The sequence below is a fragment of the Gracilinanus agilis genome, chromosome 2 (genome assembly GCF_016433145.1).
Source record: "Gracilinanus agilis isolate LMUSP501 chromosome 2, AgileGrace, whole genome shotgun sequence".
NCBI lineage: Eukaryota > Metazoa > Chordata > Mammalia > Didelphimorphia > Didelphidae > Gracilinanus > Gracilinanus agilis.
Genome location: NC_058131.1, coordinates 88,640,011 through 88,655,071, shown reverse-complemented (window position 1 = coordinate 88,655,071; position 15,061 = coordinate 88,640,011). Strand labels below are relative to the sequence as shown.

The following is a 15,061-nucleotide window of genomic DNA, read 5'->3' as shown; positions in this document are numbered from 1 at the left end:
TCTCTTCATAAACTGGCTAGGCTCTATTTGGTCAGGATGATTATACTTTACTCCTCTCATATATTCTGTGCTTCAGTCAAGCTTATCCACTTCTAGTTCTATCTCCCACCTCCAGGCTTTTGCACATGCCTGAAATCCTCTCCATCTTTACTTCTACCACTTGGAACTTTTAGCATGGCTGGGAAAAACACTAGTTTCGGATTCAGTGGAGCTGGTTTCGAAGAGTCACTTTAGACCTGTGTGACCTTGGGCAAGTCACAGCTTCTTGGGGCCTCATCATAATCATCATGTATAAAATTTACGTGTTGGATTAGACCAGCTTTAAGGGGTAACTTCCAGCTCTAACTGTATGATTAACTTACCTAGTTTAAAACCATCATTTTATTAAATGAGAAAACTGATTCTCAGAGATGTATGAGTGATTTGAATCTTTCCCATCCTTCAAAACAAAGCTCAAGCCCCACCTTCTTCTACATAAAGCCTTTTCGTGATTCTCCACAATTGTTAACATGCTCTCAAAATGTCTATTTAATTACTATATTTAGTATCTATGTATTTATACATGTATGTTGTCTTTCCCAGAGGAAAGAGGGTTCCCTGCGGTCAAGGATTGTTTTCCTTTTATCTTTGCATCCCCAGTGCCTAGCATCTAAGACAGTGACTCCCAAAGTGGGCACCACTGCCCTCTGGTGGGTGCTGCAGCAATCCAGGAGGGTGGTGATGGCCACAGGTACATTTATCTTTCCTATTAAAATTAAAAAAAATTAATTTCCAGGGGGCTAAGTAATATTTTTTCTGGAAAGGGGGTGGTAGGCCAAAAGAGTTTGGGAACCACTGATCTAAGAGGTACTCAATAAAAGTTTGTTGGTTGACATTAAATTATAAAACCTGACACCAAGATTAATTTATCAGTACTTTTCTACTTGAAAAATTGATCAAGGACAGGAACCCAGGAAGCTCATGAGTCAATAATAGCTCCTGAAAAATGATTCAAAGCAAAAGGTAAAAAAAGTATAGAATGAAACACTGGAATGGGAAGTTGAAGATGAAATGTATGTGGTATTTAGTTTTGTCCTGGGCTGGCTTTGTCGATGAAGTTTCCCTCCTTCCTCCCCTTGAAAACAGAATGGAAACTATCAATAATATGGAATTAGGTCTTAATCAATGATACATGTAAAACCCAGTGGAACTGTGCATCGGTTAAGGGGGATTAGGGGGGCTTGGGGAGAGGGAAAGAACATGAAACATGGAACTATGGGAAAATACTCAAAATAAAAATAAAAATATATTTTAAAAAAAAGAAAAAAAGAAAGAAAAAAGAATGGAGAAAAGTGGATGGAGGAAGATCAAATCTCAGAAGAAACACCTGCATTGATTTGTTTTATTTTTATTTTTTTCTTACAAAAATAAACAATTTAATTAACAAGAAGTACAAAAGCTTCTGGATGTACAAACTCCAAGACAGGGAGAGTCTGGGCATTGCTGCTTTGCTGCTTTCATTGAAAGCAAAATGAGGCAAGCTCTAGTCCCATGTCCCGGCTCGTGGCTCATGCTACAATCCCATCCCCAATCCCCCCACATTTCGGCTCATACTGGTATGTTTCCCCCATCCCTAACCTCATGAGGTCATAGAGGGCTCCCACAGAATCCCCTTAGGAAATAGCTCAGATACATATCTACTTACGGCCCACCTCTCAAGGCCAAATCTCAATTCACAGAGAGCAAGTGAGGTGGCTGATTGTCCACACAGAGCCCCCCATTCAGAAGGGGGGGGAAGCAGCATGGCCTCCACCTACATTCTTGGGTTATCAAGGCAGTGATTGTGACACTATGGCAACAACTGGGGGAACGGAGCTACCCACAGGATTGTCTTAGCAAAGGACGGGGCGAACCGCTAAGAAGGCTCTCTCCCGGGGTCCTAGCAGGCTGGCCTGTCCCCCCCTGATTTCAGCCCCAAAGGCTCATTCCAGCATTGCCTGGGTTTCTCTCCCCACCCCCATTTGTCTGTGTGCAGGGGTCCTGGCGGGGACTGCCGCCATCACCATCATCAGTCTGTTAAACTCACATTTTTACATTTTGATTTATTGCACGTGTGTCCTGGTCATGTGGGTCTGCTCCGTGATGTCCTCCCGCCCTCCGCAGGCTCTGGGGCTGATGGCCAAGGTCAGTCTAGCCCTCGGGCTGCTCAGGCAGACGCCCTCACATAGGTGATCTTGTTGGGATCCGAGACTATTTGGCTCCAACCGGTCTTGAAGAAGACAAGCTGTCGACCTGGAGGGCAAGGACAGAAATGGTGAAAAGTGGAGGGAGCCGTCTGGAGATTCCCATCAGACGAGGGGGTAGGGGGAAGAGAGAGAGAAAGAGCTTTCCCACAAGCTCTTTTATCCCTCTTTCTTCCTAGCTTTTCTAAACATTATTATTTCTATTACCCTGATTACTGTATGAGCTCCTTGAGAGCAGGGACTATTTTTCACCTTTCTTTGGTATCCCAACACTTACCCACAGTGGGTGCTTCATGTGTGCCCTGTACATAGTAGGAGCTTTATAAATGCTTGCTGACTGACTGTCCTCACCAGAAAAGGGAGTTTTGCCTTGATATTCAAACTCCAAACTTCACGTGATCTCCTCTATGCAGCCGCAGTCAAGATGTATAATTCCTCTTCAGCACCCACCTCCCAGAACTCTGTTCCTTAAAAGTTAGCTCCACTTGGGTACCTTCTTTGAAAAAAGCCTTCCCTGATTTTCTCAATTATTGGTTCTTCCTTCTTCCTCAATTTATTGTATATTTACTGATAAGGTCATAAATCTAGAGCTCAAAGGGACCTTGGGAGATAATCTAGACCGAAATTCTCATTGCATGGAGGGGAAAACAGAAGCCAAGAGAAACTGAGTTGGGGGGCAGTTAGGTAGCATAGTAGAAGATTGACAGGTGTGTAGTTAGGAGGTCTTAGGTTCAAATTTGACCTTAGATACTTCCTAGCTGTGAGACCCTAGGCAAGTCACTTAACCCCAGTTGACTAGCTCCTACCACTCTTTTGCCTTAGACTTGATACTGAATATTGATTCCAAGACTTCAGAAGGTAGGGGTTTAAAAAAAAAAAAGAAATGAAATGAGTCACCTAAAGTCATAAGTGTTAGAGAGAGGATATAGATTCCCAGACTCTAGTACCAGACTTTTCCCCACTGCACTTCACGGTGTGTGTGTGTGTGTGTGTGTGTGTGTGTGTGTGTGTGTGTGTGTCTGTCTGTCTGTCTGTCTGTCTGTCTATCTGCCTGTGTTATTCCCTCCTCCAACTCCTAACTCCTAGTAGAATGTATGGGCTACCACTTTTCATTTCGTTAGTGCCTAGCATCATCTCTTTCACAGAATTGGTGCTTAATAAAGGTTTGTTGGATTGAATTGAATTTGCTGCCAACCTTACCTGTCCAGGTAGTCTGATTGGTGACCACGAAGGCCCGGCACTGGGAATGACTCTCACAGACGTCCATGGCCTCAGCCAGGCTGAATACAGAGAGGAGACAACCTCCATGGTGATAAGAAGGCCAACAATGGTAATTCTCTTGTGGGATAGTCGTGTCTGGGACCCGTCGGTACTCTAGGAGAAGCATTTATAAATATTTTCCATCACTGTGTCTTCTTGGCTTCAACCCTACAGTATTACAATCCCTCATTCCCTCACTCCCTCTCCAAGATAAATTGATCACCTGAAATCTTGACATTATGTAGATTGTTTTTGGTTTTGATACACAACACTTTTTTCAACTCATCCTCAGGTGCCTGTCCCCTCTGATTGGAAGGCTCGAGTCTGAAGCATTTAACTCCATCCAAAGCCTTCCATCCAAAGCTGAGGGCTCACAACTTTCCTGGAAATTCCATTTTCTATCACCATATATACTTGGCTTCTAATCCATGGGACGTTATGCCACTAGGATGTATCATACCCCTGTGCTCACCCCCACCCTCCTCAACTTCCCTTCCTGTTTTGCTCCTATTAGATTGTAAATTCCTTGAGGGAAAGACTGCCTTTTTAAAATTTGCACCCACAGAACAGTGGTTGGCACATAGTAGGCACTTAATAAATGCTCATTGAATTAGGAGCATAAGTGCTCATTGAATTAGGAACCTTATTATATCATATAGTCCAACTCCCTTATTTTACAGATGTACAAATTGGGGGCTAGGAAGAATTAACCTGACCAAAGTCATATACAGTGAAGCAAGTTTAGAATCCATAACTCCAAACTCCAAATCTTATGTTCTTTCCACTAGACCACTCTGTCCTGGGGAAGAATGATATAAGGCTTAGAAAGACACAAGAAAAACAGGGCTACAGAGGAGAAAGGACTCAAGGAGAACTCTTGTCTGTTCACTGCTCTTGTCTAGCACCAGAAGCCAAGGGCACAGTCTGTTCCCTCAGGCTAAGAAGAAATAAAGTGGGGGGGGGTGTAAAAAGTTTGTACCTGGGCTGGAAAATTGAGCCCAAACTATAGCCTTCTCCACAGGGCAGAGATGACAGCATCTGAACCTCTGCTGAAGTCAGACTGGGGGTTTAGTCATAAAGTCAAGTCACAGAAAGGTCAAAACTCTTTCAATGTCCAGACTTGGGATGTTGGGAACCAATAAACAAAGCAATCAGTGCATGCAGTCCCCCATGCCCTCGGGGTCGACAGCACAGTCACAGTAATACAAGATGGCACACCGATGCACACACACTCACATGAAGGGGCATCCATAAACATGCTGAGCCAGCTGGATAGTCTGATGGATTTGTGGCTGAGGTAACATTATTTAGGACTTTGGGGGGCCTGCCCTCTCTCCTCCCACCCCACAACTTCCCCAGGAAAATAGTTAGGGATGCGTTTCCAGGCTGATCTGAAAGGTCAGGAGGATGGCTAGGAATTCTGAAATCAGGAAACTCACAAGTGATGCCCAAGACATGCTAATCAACATTTATATTGAAAGCAACAGCTTGTGCATTTAATAACAGTGTGTGTGTGTTAGAATCTGTGATATTCTCTCTGTACAAAGAAAAACTGAGATGCAGAGAAGTTTGTTTCCTCAGCTCATGCTCAGAGTTCTAGAATTCTTATAATAACTCAAAGAGGTTTTCCTCTCTTTCTTTCTCTCTCTATCCCTCTCTCCCTTTTTGTTAAAGCTGGAAAGGATCTTGGAGATCATTTGTACTGCTTGGCTAAGAGGATCCCATTTCTGGAATTTGTGTTAGAAACTTCTTGAAACTCCCTCCTTTCCTTTCCTTCTTGGCCTAACTTTCCTTCCTCCACAGAGGGGTCCGGACCAAAGTCCAGGGTTTGCTGTGATTTACAACCTCATAAACTGAGTCCCTGGGGACAGAGCTGGCTATTGTTCACCTCGTTAAACTTTATTTACAGGGCTAATGAGCCCCTCCCCCTCTGCCATCCCTAAGACAGGCCAGAGATCCCAGAATTTTTCTCCCTGCTCTAAGCAGCCCTGGCCAAGCATTCAGGGGATTGGGGGGAAGAGTACCTGGCGAAGGCTTGTGACACAATCTGCCTTCCCAAATCGATCCTAGCCTAATTTCTTAGAGGGGGAAGGTGGGCAAAAGGTATGGGAAGACACAGATCTAGCTGAGTCTTTGACCAGGTGTGATTTCAGGTCAAAGGTTACCAGTGCTTAGATTTTCCTTCCTTCCTTCCTTCCTTCCTTCCTTCCTTCCTTCCTTCCTTCCTTCCTTCCTTCCTTCCTTCCTCCCTCCCTCCCTTCCTTCCTCCCTCCCTTCCTTTCTTTTTTTCACCTATAGAGGCAGTTTGGGGCTTCATTGATTTCTTTTCTATGATGGTTCATGCCTTACCAGTCCAGAGTTTTAGCTCCAGAGACTAAGCTATGGGCAAAGGTGGCTTCACCTGCTTATAAATCTCTCCTGGCTCTGTCCAGAGAAGAACCTTGTTCCCTGCTTTAGTCAATGGCCGATAGGTCAACCTGTGACAGCCGCTGACTCCATCAGTGCTCATTTAGTCCCTCCAATAGAGCCTTGCATACGAGACCATATGTGGACACACAAAGACCAATTTCAACCCTTCACTCGACCACTCTTCTCCCTCCTTGGTCATGCCTCGTTTTCTGTAGAAGTCCCAGAAAACCCCTTCTACAGAGCCTGCTGACATGCAGATGTACCCCCTCCTCTGCCCTGGGCCAGCTCCAGATGGGCATCACTCACCAGCTCGAGGGGATGTGGTTGAATTCTGCAGGTACCGCCCACTCCGGTAGAGATGCAAAACCTTCTCCAGTTGGGCCAGTGTTTCATCCACTCCCCAGGTGAGCTCTCCTACGGGGCAGAAGGTGGCCTTAAGAGGGTGCTAGTGGAAGCTAAGAGCACATCTTTATTGGAGATGAGGAAGGATCTCTAAGGGCACGTGCCCAGCCACTTTCTGAAATCATGCCCTCAGCATGCCACCCATAAGAGGAGGGCCATGATTAATGGAGGAGGGGGAGGCAGGCTAGCCAAGTTACTACAAAAGAACTCTACAGTGTACACGGAGTGCTTGGGGGAGGGAAACATCGATTTGTTTTTAGTTATTTGTGCTCCTAACCCATTGCCCTGATGCAGAGAAGTGAGTGGCTCATGGGAGGGGGCAGATGTCACAGAGGAGCTCGGGTACAGAAATTCCTAAGGCATCACCTGTAGCATTGACGATGCTGTCCAGCAGTGGCCGAAGGGAAGGGGGGGCACTGTGGGGTAGGAGGTATGTGAAGAAAAACCTGCCAAAGAGAAACCAGCATGCTGGTCAGTGTCCTGGCCGTTGGGACTTGGTCTTCCCCAGGGTATTCCTCCTTAACGACAAAAGGGCTGAGTCACCTCTGAAGGGGAGGCCAGACCTTCAGGACTATGGCCAAAGTCAATGATGGAATCCACCCAGACGTACACTAAAGTAACAGGCTTCATGACAAATAGGAGGATTCTCCCCTCTGTGTCCCTTCCCTCTAAGGGATTTTGGCTCCTTTTTGCCTGAGACTGACCACTAGACTCAGGGAGGCTTTAACAGTTGGGCCACGTTTTTTGTGGCTTCCAAGGGGTAAATATCTGAGGCCCAAATCCACACAGACCAGGAAAATGGTGGCCCTAGTTGAAGGGAGTGTTGATGCTGGCAGGGCTCCCCATTCTACTTTACTCCCCCCTTTCCTTCCCCCTCCCCAAATCTGAAGACTATTTTAAGAAGTCTCCAGTCTGGCTCCTCCTCCGATCAGATGATCTTTCTTGGAACTCAAGGATCTATTTTTAGCTGCACTGTCCAGGGGCTGGAACAGTTCCCTGATAGGAAAGGAGGCATGACCCCCAGCCCCATCTCATCCCAGCCTGGCTCAGTGATATATATCCCTTTTCTATCCCCAGATTTACCATCCCTAACATCAGCAGTGACCTTCATTCTTTCTTTCCCCTAAACTCTCATTATTCTTTTTCTCTCTCACATAAAATAATGGGAACTCTACCTGCTCCTTGCCTTGGGGTACCAAGTCATATCTGTATGGATTCATGGACACAGAGCCTAAAAATTTTAACCTTCAAAACCAGCAAAATTTAGTGACTTCTAAAAAAGAAGAAAAAAAGGCTATAAGGTAATAATAAAGGGGAAGTCGGATATAGCTAATAGGTTCTTCACTGTCCCTCCCTTTCCTCCCCCTCATGCCCCAGTCTAAATAACCGACAAGCAGTTATAGTGGGCAAGGGAGGCAAATTTTGGAGGAGAAGAGAGGCAGACCGTGGATATGAGGAGGAATAAGGGAGTCAGGGGAGGGGGCCTCACCTGTAGGCATTGTATAGGTTCCGCTTCTCATTCATACCCTGGCACCAGCCCTGGGCTGAGCAGGGCAGGGTGAAGTTCCTGGCTGGAAACTCGAGAACACAATCCCCGGGACTTTCACAAGGCGTCTCATCCACCCGGGCATCATCCAGGTCAGTCACCTTCAACTCCCCATCCACGAGAACAAACTGTCTAGGCCGGAAGTCCAGCAGCGTCACTGAGCCCAGCGGCGAATGGGCAAGGTGGTGGAGCAGACGGCCAAGGCTCAGGCAGATCTGAGAAGACACGGGAGAGGGTCTAGTCACTCTACTCAACTCTGTCCATGAGGACCAGAGACTTTCCATTCATTCCTCTCTCTTCTGTGTCTGTTTTAGCAACACCAAAGGTGCTGGGTGGGGAGGGAAAGAAAAGAAATGGGGACACACGGGGGTAAATGACTTCTCTAGAGACTTCCCTGATAGGAATGGCTTCAATCTTTTGTCTCAGGGGAGTGAAGAGGGTGGCTTTTAAGTTCTCCTCTAGCAGCTCTAATGTTAGCCCTCCTTGGTCCAGAATGAGTGTATTAAAAAAGCAATCAGGTTACCTTCTAAAAAAAACAACCCAAACAAAATAAAGAAGTCCTCTCTGGCCACCAGCATCTGAGAATGTCTTCCTTCTCTATTTTGGCTGGAAGTATCAAGACTACCTCTCCCTAGAGAACTGTCTTCTAAGGGAAAAACATCTGGGAGAGCAACTGAGGTGTCCCCATTTCCACGCCTACTCACTCGGAATCGGTCCTCCCACGAGGTCTGCAGTAACTGGATCATCTCTACGGGGGAGCCGAGCTCTGTGATGGTGGTCAGTGTGTCTGGGATGTCCTCACTGTCCTGGTAACAATAGCCATAGAGCTGGAGGAGAAACATTGGGTGAGATCAGGAGGGAGCAGAGCACTGGTTTGTATAGACCCTTCCAGGTGAGCTCTTGTTCCAATTACCATACAGTTAGAAAGACCCAGGTAGGGTAGTCCACTGGTGGCCGCCACAGAGTGAAGTATCAGGTGGCTTTGGTTTCCTGAGAAGCCTGGGGAGAGTAGTTTTAGGATACTTTTCCTCTTTCCTCTAGGCCAGATACTGCTATTATTTGTCCTTCATTTTTGGAAGAGGACCAATAATATCATGGAGTGATATCTTGACTCACTCATAAATTGGATTTAAGTGTGGAAAGTCATCAGCTTCATTCTTTTTTCTAAAGTCCTTGAAGTCCATTGAAGGCTATATATATTCTGGACTTGAAGTTCTAATCCTCAGGGCTAGAACTATGAACTAAACCTGTCAGAATGACAAGGTTTCCTATTAATATACATTATTCTGTCATCCTCACTCCATCTTCCACCTTGTGACACAACTTTTATTCCCCATAGCCTAATTATTGTCATATTCCTAACTTTATTCTCATTATCTTCTTGAGTTCCATTCCTCCCCTGAATTTCTTCACCATCAAGTTTGTCAACTTTTTAAAAAATATATTTTGGGGGGTACCTAAATGGTTCAGTGGCTAGAGAGTCAGGTTTGGAGATGGGAGGTCCCAAGTTTAAGTTTGGCCTTAGACACTTCCTAGTTTTGTGACCCTGGGCAAGTCATTTACTCCTAATTGCCTAGCCCTTACCACTTTTTTGACTTGTATTAATTTGCCTCGTATTAATTCTAGGACAGAAGGTAAGGGTTAAAAAAATATTTGGATAACTATTTCAACATAATTGGCTTCCTTCATTATCCTGTGTACTTTGTTTTAATGTGCTTTAAGATATTATTCTGAAGAGAGCTGTATATAGCTTTTACCAGATGGCCAAAGGGGCCCACGACCAAAAAAGTGAGGAACAATCTCTGATCTAACACATAATAGGTGACTAATAAATGTTTTTTTAATTGAATGCAAATGGGATGGGTAATGTGTGAGCAAGACAAAACAAAATATTTCAGAGTGCATAAGTAGGGGAGAGGAAGATGATGACTTAAATCCTCTCCTGTATCCTTGGCATCTTTAACTTTGGAGTCAATATGGTCATTTCACATTAGGTTTGAAGTTTAGCCTCCTTGAAATAATAGGGCCATTTTGGAAGAAAATCTAATCTCTGAGTCTCAATTACATCCTCGATAAAAATATGGAGGCTACACTATTCTAAGGTCTCTTCCAACTCCAAATTCTATGTTTTTATGACCAAACCAGCAAGTCTCAAGAAGGGAGACTTCCCTAAAAACATTTGGCAATCAGCCCTAAGCTCAGATAGATCAAGTAGACTGAAATTGCTAGTAATACGTTTTTGAATCCATGGGATATAAATACAAAGGCAGAATATTTAGATTCCTCAGCATGGCAATCAGAAATCTGAAAGGAAGAGATCTTTGCAATATATACTTTAACCTCCCTAACATTACAGATGAAGAAACTGAGGTCAATAGGCATCCTTGCCAAAATTCTTTAGACTAGATGACAAGTAATAGAACCAGGGTTCAATTCTAATATTCAAGAATTAGGAGCTACATCCGTAACCCTTTTGATTGGCCCCAGAGAACACCACTGGGAGTAATAAGGATAGAAGTAATATGAGTAGAAAAGGCATTTTGGGGGTTGGTATAAGGAAAAATGTCCTAATAATTAGAACTGTCCCAAAGTAGGGTGGACTGTCTCAGAGGTAACTGGTTCCTGATCATTGCATAACTTTAAATAGTAGCTCTATAAAGGGAATCCTTTTTTAGGTACTGGTTGGACTAGAAGACCTCTGAGGTGCCTTCCAACAGAGATTCTGTAATCCTCGGACTCCAAATCTGGAGTTCTTTCCATTACAAGCAGCCCCTCAGCGGGATAACTGCCGGTCATCAGACTTGCCTCCTCTGAACAGTTGGTAGCATTATCTCACATAGTCACAGACACACAGACACACACAGACATAGAGCCGAGTTACACAATCCCCTACATGGATCTTCTCCACAATCCCACAACCAGCCACACATCCTCGGAGCTAGAGAGTTGCAGAACTCTCTTCCCACAGTGGCATGCCCAGTCCCTCAAATACCTCAAGGGCTATTCTAGCTAGGATCATTCAAGTGCCTGGGCTCCTGCTAACATGTTTATTCCCAATCCACATTTTCCTGTCCAATTTAAGGTTTCTCTCACCACTGCCTCCCTCTTTCGCCCCTCTCTCCCTCATAGCTCCTCTCTGTGAGCTCGTCTTCAGGTTGGGCCAGCAATCGGTCCCCTTCCCCTCCCTGCTACTCCCCCAATCGGCCAGGGAAGACACAGCACTGGGAAAGGGGGATTTGAGTCGAGTGAACAGGCTGGGCCTGGTTCTCATTTTCTTGCCCAGCATCTGAGTCTTTGTGGGGAAACTTCTGAAGGTTATTAAACACCCGGAGGTCGTTAAATGTGCTGTTAACGAGGTATTAATCAACACCCCTCAGGAAAAAATAAAAAGATGCTATTAACCATCCCCCTCAACCCCAAACTCCCCCCCAGGAAGCAAGAAGCTGGCCAGTTAAGTCCCATCTTTTGTTCCTTTGGAAGAAGGAAGAGACCCAGGACCAGCAGGCAGGCAGGCACACAGACAAGGGGCAAGAGTCGATGCAGAGTGCAGGCAGACCCAGAGCTGGGGGCTGAGGCCCCAGGGGCACCAGGGAGGAGAGAGGGAGAAAGAGAGACAGAGACAGCCTTTTGCCCTCTGACCCTGGGCTGAAGTAGCATCTGTCACGTGGGAGGAACCCCTCCCCCCCTTTTAGTCTCCCTCAGCAAGTGTGGTCAGGGAGATGAGAGCTGACCAGAGCTAAGCTAGTGGGCAGGAAGAGAGAAGGGCGAAGGAAGAAAAATGGGGAGTTCTTCAGGTCATTGAACCTTCTACTCCTGATTTTTGTCAGTCATCAGGGGTCTAGGGAAGTTTGGGTCCTGCTCTAACACACTTACCTGTGGTGTGACCTTGGCTAAGTCACTTCATCTAATTTTTAGTGGCCTCATTTGTAAGATACGGATCAGAATACTGTGCTTTGGCCTTTTTTTTTTTTTTTTGTAACCTCAGTTTTTAGCATGGTGCCTATTACAAAGCAAGCATTCACTAAATAACTATTGACTGGCCCTACCTTACGGTTTACAACAGAACTATTTTGTAAACCTTAAAATGCTTGTTCTTCCCAGCCCTCAGGAGTCCCAAAATAATCAAATTTGTTTTTAGTTTTAAGTTATTAAAAGTAAATAATTTAAGGGTTTAACTTCATTTTAAAGTTTTAAAAAATCTTCAGAGCCTGCCTCGGTAGATCTTCTTTTAGGATGGGCTATTTCTGATCTAAGGAGCAATCAAACGGCTGAAAACCTTGACCCTAGAGTGGACTTGGGATGAACCCCAAATGGACAGGGAGATGGTCAACTCAGAGGAAAGAGAGGAGGTTTCTAGTTGAACTTTTAGGCCCTCTAATCCTTTTAGAGTAGGGATTCTTAACCTTTTTTGTGTCTTGGACCACCTTGTTAGACTGGTGAAGCCTATGGACCTCTTCTCAGAAGAATGCTTTTAAATGCATAAAATACACCAAAAAATCAGTGAAAATAAATTCATATCCAAATTCATAGACCTCCCCTGAAATTTATCCAAAGATGCCCTGGAAACTCCAGTTAAAAAAACCCTGCCTAAGAGGTGGATTGGGACAATGCCCCAAAGTTTAACACCAAAGGTTAATGAAGAACCATGGAGAAATTAAGCTGAGCTTCTTGACAGCATGTCTGGGGTGGGGATGGGGAGTGGAGTGAAGAGAAGCTCCTTAAAAAAAAATAGTCCTGATCTTTTCTCTTCTCCCCAAATCCATCTTTATAAGAGGAAAATAGATCAAAGCTCAGAACAAGAGTCCCTTCAACTAAAACTACCAAGAAAAACAACAACAACAACAAAAAAAACCCAAAACATGCCCTTTTCCACCAATATCCAGCCTGTACCTGAGGGTTCCACAAAAAGATTTCCCTGGAAGCTAAAGGAATGAGGGGGACACACCCAAATGAAATAAGCCAACAACCCAGCCACTTGGTCCATGGACGATGGATCAATCTGGCCACACCTCAAGGTGGACAAAGGAAGATTTTGGGTGAGCTTTCTAGGGCTAAGATAAGGTCAAACCCAACAAGAATTAAAACTATTGCCATGAATATCTTTCTCTCCCCATTTACTCTCCTCCCACACCCTTAGTTTGGCTCTGTTCCCCTTCACACCCTTTTCATTTATCCTGCTGTATATGATGAGACTCCTGAGTCTTAGTAGAAAATTGGGTTGGTTGGACTCAGGGGGTCCAAACTCTCCCCTCTTCAGACTCCAAATGGAGCCACTGTAGAAGAGGCAGAGAATAACAGGTCCTTTTGGAAGGGCATTTAGTTGTGTCCCTGGGAGCTGGGCAATCACCCAGGGTGGGGATTTTCTCAGCTGGGGAATCTGTTTCAACCCCAAACACCCCAGAAGCCAGAGATAAATAGTTCTCCTTAATTTAGTTCAACAAACACTTATTAAGAACATACTCTGTCCATGAATCTGGGCCTGGTTGATAGGTAGGAGGGTAAGGTTTGAACTTTTAGGGGGGAAGCACACCCTGGAGGGTTAGATGGTACAGGGTGGCCTAACTGAGATTATGAGAGCCTGGAAGGAGCCTCTCACTGGAGGAGACAAGACTTTTTCCCTGTCTTTTTTAGCCCAGTTCCCTGTCTCTCTCCCCATACCCTGCCCCAAGCTATGGGTATCAAACAAAAGACATAGGCAGAGACTCAGCCCTGGACTTCTCTTTCTTCTGGTTACTTGGACATGTAGCTAACAATCCTTGGACCCCAAGGTTTATCTCCCCTTTCCAATTCCCCAGGACCTTACTTCAGGCCCTGGGAGGAGACAGGAGCTTGGGGGTGTCTGTACTCTTGGAGTTCTCAAAGCTCAACTCTCAGAGCACCCTGAGTTCGGGACACAAGACCCTTAGTGTTTCTGCTTCTGTCACAGTCAGATATGGGGTAGGTTTCTAGAATCTCTAAATAAACCCTCCACAATTCCCTTAAGTCTTGGAACTACACAATTTCCTCTTCCCTTAACCCTATACAATTCCCTTAAATCTTAAGGGTTTCACAGATCAACTCAAGGACCAGAAATCGGGAAGAAACTTTAAGTGATCTGAGGTCAATTCTAAAACCAGCCTTGCCATTGGGGCCCCCTTCTAGTTCTTCCAGATTCAATCACAGGTCCTGACACCTGACTATTTCATAGCCTTGACAAGGTCATTTGCAGAGGGATGAGGACTCAGGTCCCAAGAAGGACATTTTCTTCCCCCACTTCCATCTCCATTAATGGATCTGGCATCCCCATCAAGTCTGAGCTTTCATTTGAAATTTTCTTTTGTTTGCAGGTCATTTCCAGAGCTCAAAGCTCTTTGACCCTGTCTGAGGGTAAGGCACACAGCCTTAAATCCTTAAGTCTCTGGAAACCTGGTGTAGCCTGGTACTTCCTCTACCAAGGATCTCAGAGTTGGTAAGAAGTGGGTAGATTGGGACCTAGGAAACTAAGGACTCCAGCCCCGAGAAGGGGCACATGGCAACCAGGAAACAGCCCCTGGCAGGGGGGCATAGCAGAGCAACACTACACCCTACTCTAGAATCTTGTTATGCCAGGCCCATGCCTACCTACCTGCGGCAGGATTGGGGGGGGGGGGGTAAGCCTCTTGTTACTAAATGCAGTTTCTCTTGTATGAAGTCTATTGGATATGTGTCTCGCTCCTCTACTCCCCACCGCCTCCTCGGGGTGTCCAGTTCATTAAAACATTGGAGTGTCCCCTGCCCACATTCCACTGGGTGGGTGCTCCTCCAGTACCCACTGCCCACTAGGGTCCCCTGTCCCTTGAGGCCCAATACCTGTAGCACATTGGGATGTCTCAGTCTCTCCAGCAGCACCATCTCCTTAAGCAGTTTATGCGCTGCCAGCCGGTAACAGCCCCGCCGAGCCCCGAATTCTCGGACACAGCTGCCCAGGTCGTGGCCGCTGAAGTCCACGGCCTTGAGCGCCACGGCGACGCCGCCAGGCAGGCGGACCCGATACACTGCCTTGGTGTAGCCGGAGCCCACGTACTGCGCCCCGGACACGTTGCGGAGCGCGGCGCAGCCCAAGCGCGGGGGGTCAGGGGCTGGGGGCCAGCCCAGTGTGCCGTCGGGCGGGGTTCGGGCTCGGGGAACTCGAGGGAGCCGAGGACGCTGCAGGCCTGGGCCGCCTCGGGCCAGGTCCATGAGGCGCCGCCGCTCCGGCCGGCCC

At 46.0% G+C, this 15,061-nt stretch overlaps 1 protein-coding gene across 1 annotated transcript; it reads right to left on the bottom strand.

The window, feature by feature from the left end:
• Positions 1-1,371: 1,371 nt before the first annotated feature.
• PKDCC (protein kinase domain containing, cytoplasmic) lies at positions 1,372-15,060 on the bottom strand (the record flags this gene model as incomplete). The annotated part of the gene is made up of 7 exons (XM_044659457.1): positions 1,372-2,271; positions 3,423-3,596; positions 6,198-6,305; positions 6,660-6,739; positions 7,783-8,054; positions 8,544-8,666; positions 14,668-15,060. Coding segments are annotated over 7 exons (1,236 nt in total), but the record flags the coding sequence as incomplete, so codon positions are not given.
• Between the last annotated feature and the right edge of the window lies 1 nt (position 15,061).